Source organism: Suillus paluster (assembly GCF_016628075.1).
Source record: "Suillus paluster strain FC165 chromosome Unknown EDB91scaffold_4, whole genome shotgun sequence".
NCBI lineage: Eukaryota > Fungi > Basidiomycota > Agaricomycetes > Boletales > Suillaceae > Suillus > Suillus paluster.
Genome location: NW_024537564.1, coordinates 251,197 through 259,481, shown reverse-complemented (window position 1 = coordinate 259,481; position 8,285 = coordinate 251,197). Strand labels below are relative to the sequence as shown.

The following is an 8,285-nucleotide window of genomic DNA, read 5'->3' as shown; positions in this document are numbered from 1 at the left end:
TGTTCTTGACTGACCAGCACAGTCCCCTGATGTCAATGTCATTGAACATCTCTGGGGAATACTCAAGAAGATGCTTCAAGCCTATGAAACCCCCCCTAAAGGAGTATAGGAGCTATGGGAGAGAGTAGCAGTGGAATGGGCAAGGATTACAGCAGAATATTGCCAGAAATTGATTGAGAGTATGCCTAGAAGGATAGAGGCAGTAATTAAAGCCAAGGGAGGTCACACAATGTACTAGAATACCTGATTATCACTGTAAAATACTTGAGTCAAAAAACTGTCCGCATGAGTCATCATTTTGTAAGCCTCATATCTCCACCATATCTCGACCAATTCCCACGCCATAGGGCTCAATTGGAAGCCCTGAAGTAGTACTACAATATGGTACCAGCATGTCCTTGATGTGTTTGTACATTCTCACACAATATCATAGATAGTGAAAAATGTGAAAACATGCGGACAGTTTTTTGAGCCACTGTACATGCCATTGAGGTCATTTTCCATAGCCCATCAAGCGAGTTTCATCTTTGTAGTAACCAAAGCCCAATACAACTCTGGGTGCATCACCCACAGAGCTGCCGAGGTCAGGAGTGCCGAGTGCTGCATCAATACATCAGGAAAAACTATATCTCTATATAGAGGACCATCCTCTATATAGCCCCGATAGCACACCACAGCTCTATACAGTCTATGGCAAGCTATCACAGCACTATAGACCAGTATAGACATCATGAAAGTCTATATATTACCATAAAGTTTGGTAAGTGTATTTAGAAGTAAAACATTTCAACAACTATAGACCCCAGTAGACCGTGGGAACTTTTTTCGATGAAAACCAAAGTTGTAGTCCTTGTCTAGGGAAGTCTATCCATAGTCTTATGACTTCAATAGGTTAAGATCCTAGTGAGTTATAAGGAAAATACTCGAAATTGAAGGGTTCAAGAAAGCAACTTGACCATGGGAACTTTTTTCGATTAAATCAAAGTTGTAGTCCTTGTCAAGGGAAGTCTATCCATAGTCTAATGACTTCAATAGGTCAAGATCTTAGTGAGTTATAAGGAAAATACTTGGAATTGAAGGGTTCAAAAGTGTTAAGGTACACCTTATTTATGTAAGCAAAAATGCGAAAATTCACCTTATGTGTATTCAAAATCCTAATGCTAACAGTCAATTTCATTGTCTTTTTCTTACTGTCATAATCCTAGTCCTATTAACCAAAAACTCGAAAATTCACCAAGTCTTGTGTTGTGGCTTTGTTTGGCACTGCTTATGTAAGCAAAAATGCGGTCAACCAACAAGTCTTTTCCCATTCTTTCCTTCCCCCCCCACTGCCCCCTCATTAGATTATCTTCCATATTTTTCTTACAATTTTCGAGTTTTTGCCTCTCTTCTCTTCTTCTTGCTTCTCTATCCTTCTCTTGGTGTTGATGTTGTTGGTGCTGGTACTGGTGCTGGTGCTTTGAACTGTGGCTATATAGCCTTACCACATTTTCCTGATGTATTATGACCTTTGGACCACCATCCCCCTTCAGCATAGCTGACACCTCCAGGGTGAAACCACCAGCAGGGGGGAAACCATAAGGCTGACACTGCTGAGAGCATGGTTGGCACATCCAGTGCCAATGGAGGCAACACTGATGGTTGCCGGCCGCCGACATGGCAAACGAAGAGCTGGTGAATGAAGTCAGCAGCAATGCATGTGGTATGAAATGCCCAGTCAGTAGGAATTGGAGTCATAATTGGGGCAGAGGAACGGGAATATTCATTGATGGCTTATATACAAAGGAACCAAAACACATTTAATAATACTATGTACATTGCCGGTATTTTAGGCGATATTGGCGATAAGGCTGCATGTAAAGTCACTGGTCTGTGTCAAATCGCCTACAAGAATTAATGAGCACCTGCTCCACCTCATCAATTGGCACCTCAAGTTGGGATATGGTGGAAGTGGCTGCTCCAGCAATCTGGGTCTTCTGCTCCAGCAAAGAGGCCATTGCCTCACTGAGGTGTCAGATATGGGCTCTCACCACCACAATTTGATTGAAGAGGGCATCACCGTCCACCTGACCGGTCACAGCAGGACCTGGCATGAGCATGGCTCTGATTGGCTAAACATTAGCATCAGTGGAAGTCCAGGATGAGCAGAGGAAATGACTGACCAGTTGTTCAAAGTGCTCTCGGGTCATCTCCATGACCTCCTGAATGGTCAAGATCAGGAGCTTGAACCCCAACCTGTTGAAGTGATCCTTCCACCAATAATGGGAATAGTTACAAATGACCTGGTGATTGGACCATAGTTCTTGGTCATTGGGAGAGCAGCATGCGAAGAATTCATCGTGCAGTTCCTTGGCATTCATGGTGCCAGTTTGGAAGCAGGTGAAGTGGGCAATGACAATGCAGAGGAGGTCAGGCATGGTTGGATGAATGTTCATCACCAGACATAAGTTGATATAAGGAAAAACAAAACACTGATGGAGGCATTGACTACAATAGCATACCGACTGGCCAACCAACCAAACGACTGAAGAGGCACTCACATCTGCCTCCCATTGAAGGTGCCAGACAAAGCTGGCATCCAAGGCACATGGCTCCAGTCACATACAAGCCAGATCGCAGCAAATCGAGATGTAGCATACTCCAAGATGTTGGCAGCATCCCATGCAGTAAAGTCATTGAGTTTGTATGTAAAAGTGTTGTGGAGTTGGACATGATGGACGGAGCTGGGACTAGTTGAAGTTTTGACTGAAGTGGAATCACAAGTTTTATAGGGATTGGCATTGTACTCATGACTAATCCACTGCGGGGCTTGCCATTGTCCAAATGCATGTGCATGGACCTCTGTCACTCCGCCACCACTGCCACCCTTTTTGTTCTTTCAAAACTGTCTTGTGTATGCTGTGAGAGTCGGAGATACATCCAAGCCTGGCATGCTGCATAGCAGCAGTGCCCAACCATGTCATTTGCATTGGCCTCCTGCAATCAACCAACCCATTGTTTGGATTTGTGAATAAAGAATTCAACTGTCCATGTCATTTCCTGACCAACCAGCAGGAGTTCCTCTGCCCAACAGTCGCACAGTTCGAGCACCCGAAGTCAATGGACACAGTAAACTGTCGTGAAGAAATTAGCACTGAACAGGAATAGGTAGGTCAGCGAAGTGCACACATTCATTCATCCAGTCATTGCTTGTGGAATCCCCCTGTACATCAAAGGACCAAAACCATGCCAGCATGCTATTTCTTTGACTGCATGTGTTCAGGTCTGCCACCACCATAGTAGCCTTTAAGTCAGCCTTCTCTAACAGCCAATATTCGGTCAATAAATCATCGGTGCCAAGATGGACAAGCTGCTTGCAGCATTTTGAGTAGATCTGCATGTTCAAGTGAAGGACCTTGTTGACCAAGTGCATGCAAGCCCATGCCCTGGTCAACCAAGCTTGTGACTTTGCCGACTGAACTGTGGTGTGAAAGAGAACAGCCTTGTTGGCCAAGTTAACCTGGATGGCATGCAACACATCATTTGCTTGGCCTTGTCTTAAGGATATTTCTTGCAACACCAGGTCGGCAATGCCCCACTTGGCACACCTTTTGATGCTGATGTTGGATGGTAATGGAATAACCACATTCTCAGGATTGAACTTGACTGGCATATCAAATTTTTCTTCATTTGACCGATCTGGATCATCAGATAATGAACCCACAGAATCCAACATCACAGTCATGCCGTCCAACTGGTCATAGCTGTCAAATTCATCGCCAAGGAATGTACCTGCCACCCTGACAAATTCATCAAGTTGGTCTTGCCATTTTTGGCAACGCCAAGCGATGGCCAGCTTCTGGGTGTTGGTCAGCCACTTTTCCAGTTTGTTCACATCAATCAGGAGGGCTACTTGTGCCTCCTTGAGTGTGATCCCAGAGGCCAGCCATGTTGCAGCACCATGATGGATCTTGCCGGCAGGCCATTGCACCTGCCAGTTCAACAGGTGCAACTCTTGCTGTTTTCTTGTTGGTGCTTTGCCAAAGCACATCAGCGTATTGCAAATGGATGTTCTGTTTGCCAATACCTTTGGTCAATTGAACTTCATATATGTCCATGGCACTGGAATTATGAATTTGGTCATCCTGAGTGGCAGCGGCCTCTGCTTCCCATTTGGCAAGGGTGTCATCGTCAGCAGTCTCGGTCAACCGGTCAAATGCATATTGGCTGTCTTGGACTCCCTATACAGCTTCCTTGAATTTTTGGCAAAGGAATTTGTGAACTCAGTCAAATAATATTGCTCACTCATGCATATCATCTTCACAAAATTACAGTCATTCATTTGAAAGTCCAAACACTCCTTTTGGTGGGGGGTGGACATCCCTCTCGCCGATGGCAATATGAGGTTCAAAGGCACCCAAAGGGTCTCCATGATTTTGCCATCAATCCTGGCTGCACCAGTGATGAAGTTGGATGCATACTGTACATAACATTTGTCTTGATGGCCGTGGACATGCCAGAGCCTGATGCCTGGAACAATCTCCATGCCCCATGGAAGGTCAGGGTAGGGCCACTCCTCAATCTGCTGGTTGAGATGCTTGTGGTATTGACAGTTAATGTCATAGAATGTCAATGCATGGTTGATCCCATCAGAATTGTACCCCAGAGCTTGGCACAGTGCATAATCCATGTTCATCTGCCTTTTGGCTGACCGATGCATCAGTTCAACTCAGTCAATTTAGTATATTGGACAGCGAACCTTTCCCCCTTCTGAAAGTCCTCCATTGAATGGGGAATGAAAAACCCATGTCTGGCGCAAGCACACCCACCTATCCCTGTTGCCTCAAGCTTGTGGTGTGACACATTTGCCTGGTTGACTGCTTGGTGGTTGTTGCAATCTGATCTCTGCACTGTGTCCTGTGCCTTAGCAAGATGCATTTTGTATTGGGCATCGCCGACCATGAAGCCCAAGCCATTGGTCAATGCCACCTCATTGGTTGGATTGGCCAGATACAAATGTTTGGCCTTGAAATTGCCATCCATGACCAAAGATCTTGAATACAACCATGCAGGGTTGGACCCATTCCTGTCTGATGAATTGACATTTACCCTGGGTTGTGGACATGCAGGACAGAAGAGTACGAGCTCCCCTGCCTTTGGCTTTCTCTTCTCATAGCCAAACCTATGCCACTTGAGCTGTTTGACTTGCTTCCACTGCCTACCCACCCTCATCAATTCCCTGTATCGGTCCTTTTGGCCATTGTGAGCGATGCAGTGGAGAACATCAAAGTCACTCACTGGAACCAGATGAGGAAACATGCTGGAAGTCACTCGCCTCAATTTACTGTAGTAGTTCATGGCGGAAGTCCTGCATTCCAGATTGTCCAACAGGAAGTCATTCAACACTGCAAATGTGAATGCCGTCTTCAGTGAAGTGAAAGATGCTGGGAAGAGTCCCATTTCAAATGGTTGCATGTCAGGGCTTAGTGTGTTGGCACACCGACAGAATCTGATCATCAGGGAGTGGAGCCCCGACATGTCCACCACCATGGTTGTCCAAGGATTGTTGACCATGGGTATCCAAGGGCCCTCAGTCAAATGGTCTCCTTCATCATCTGTGTCGCACTACTCATCCATGAAACCAGGGCAAGGCTGGCCAGCATGACTAAGGTGGATTTCCAGGCCAATCTTGGGAAGTATCCTCAAAGAATCCCCCAGTCCATTGACTGATCTGATGGAATGGCATGTGGCTGTGCATTGTCCAACAGCAATGAGTACAGAAGAACAGCTCAGCCATGCAGCCGTGACATCTGTAGACCCCATCCTTTGGACAGACCAAGCAGGTCCTGTTTGAAGGTGGACCCTCTTGCCGAAGGAGCAAGTCCAAGTAGTCGTCAGTCTTCGACTGCCACTCACGCAGATAGTCATTTTGACTCTTGATACTTGGTGTCAGTGAATGGGACAAGGCAAGCGAATAGTGTCTTGCCATGGACTTGTGAAGCTAACACGGCTCCAAGTTGCATTGGGCAAGGTCATAGTGCTCATAGTCACCCTCTGCATGAAGTCCACTGACAGATCCCTGCTTGGTAGGCGATTTTCTGGGGGATGAATGAACCAATTTGGTTTGGAACATCAAGCTTTGACAAATCGTCCTTTATCTCCCCTAGATGTTTGTTTGTCCTCCCATTAAACCAAAGAGGATGTTTTCAGAGGACTCCAGGCCTTTGGCTTTGACTTGACCATGTTCCAAAGTCCTGCTGTGATTGTCTGGATGTGATGCTGGGAATGGGATGCTTAGACTTTGGGACAATACAGTGCTTACATGCAACTGCCAAATGCAATGCATCATATGTAATAGTCACTTTGACCTCACAGGAATCATCAGCAAGGATATTCATGGCACAATGTCAATGGTTTATAGTGATTGTGTATATAATACGCCAAGAGCACTTCAGGACCTCTGACTTCACTTGACATACCTGCTCATGCATCTGCACCACTCAATAAGTTTTGTAGCAATGGGGGTCACACTATTCGGTACAATCTAGCCCTTACATGCAATTATTACACTGGTATGTCACTCATCTGAATTATTGCTCACACGACCTGTTACAGGGACTCTCAGACCCCTATCATCTCCACCAAACATCACCATCACAACTGAGTCACAACACATGACAAGATGACATCACCGGCACATGACTAAACTACATAGTACAGTATGACAGCTCTAGACCAGACCTAGACCGGTGTGAGGAACGTCCCCACTGTAGGCCCATATCCCATATAATTCCCAAGCCTTACCACCATCTTTCCATGTGTTCCGCCACCATTCTGCTACCCATCCACATCTTACCTGACCCGTCCACTACATGGAACCAAGCAGAACACAACAGAACCAAGCAGAACAACTGTGCATCATGCAAATCATATCCCTTTAGCCTTCAGAATGTCCTCCTTTGTCCTGTCCCCATCCTTCCATCCTCACTGGTGAGTCCTCACTACATTCCCTGTGTTACTGACATGTTGCTATCTCATTTCATATGTGTTACAATACTTATATGGATCCTTCCACTACTCGGAACCGGTTCCTTATCTCACAGCCTCACCCGCTTGTAGCATAGCACTTTTTGGAACCCCTTCCTATATAGATAGCAATAGATGGGATCTTAGTTTTTTACCTTTTGATAGACTCGACTCCACTTCCATTTACAGAGTACTTCCCAGTGCTCCACTCACTGTTTAAAATATCTTCCTGAATCTATTCCTATTCTCATCGCAATGTTCCCGCCTCTGTGAGTTCCACTTGAAAACGCCCAACATTGGATCTGATGACTTGGAGCAAGTACCAGACACAAGCCTGGTCTGACTTTGCCCAATCTTCCTCATACAGGCTTGTAGTTTCCTTTTCCCTCCATTTGTTCCATTTGTTCCGCGTTAGTTCTGTTAGTTCCATGTAGTTCCGCTTGTTGCACGATAGTTCCGCTTGTTGCGCATTAGTTCCGCTTGTTGTGTGCTTGTTCCATTTGTTGTGTGCTGTGTTCCGCTCATCATGTACCTTCTGCATCTTTGCGTTTCCAGTCCTAGTAAGGACCAGAATCCTTCGGGTCACTAGACAGAGTCTAGTCTTTGCTTTCCTTGCACTTACTTGAGGACTCGCTACCCAGTAGCAATCCCCTCGGGACGAGTATTTGTCTCGCACCCTTGTTAGACCTCTGAATCACCCCAGAGTCTATTTTCCTCACCCACACTGGGATCAATAGAAGCTGCACACTTCTCCCTTATCGCCTCTACCGATACACCGGTAACAACTATCGCTTATCACAACTGCGGTCACCCCTTGAAACACAGAAGCTGCATGCTTCTATCTCTTATCTTCCTGAGCACCTACCGCTGTGCTGGTTATGACTCACTCTTATCATTACTGAATGATTGGTAACCCTGATTGCTGATAGACCTTATCTATGAGTCCTTATGACTCACATAGATGATTACCTAGTTGAGGACTCACCATGACCAGTTGACCTCCCCTGAACTCATAGGATGATACCTATATATACCCAATAGTTAGACCATGTATTCTCTAACTTGATCTTCACTTGTGATTTACAACTCTTGTATCTGGTCTGATGCAGGACTCAAGTCATTCTGTATGAACAGCCTTCATTCAGTCTTCCATTGTCTCAGTACTCGATGAAGTAGACACGGATTGACAATAATGTTCCCTATAAGTAGGGGTACTCAGGGCTTGGGTGTTTTTTATCGAATCTCATCTCTTACCTTCCGACTTTTCTCCAACTTTTCCT

At 45.6% G+C, this 8,285-nt stretch overlaps 1 protein-coding gene across 1 annotated transcript; it reads right to left on the bottom strand.

Annotated features, from left to right (window-relative positions):
* Positions 1–3,127: 3,127 nt before the first annotated feature.
* Positions 3,128–5,529, bottom strand: EDB91DRAFT_1243126 (uncharacterized protein; the record flags this gene model as incomplete). Its single annotated transcript, XM_041322252.1, has 5 exons — positions 3,128–4,014; positions 4,067–4,220; positions 4,397–4,679; positions 4,739–5,276; positions 5,325–5,529. 5 exons carry the CDS (start codon positions 5,527–5,529, stop codon positions 3,128–3,130), a joined length of 2,067 nt encoding a protein of 688 aa, XP_041182433.1.
* Positions 5,530–8,285: the final 2,756 nt, after the last annotated feature.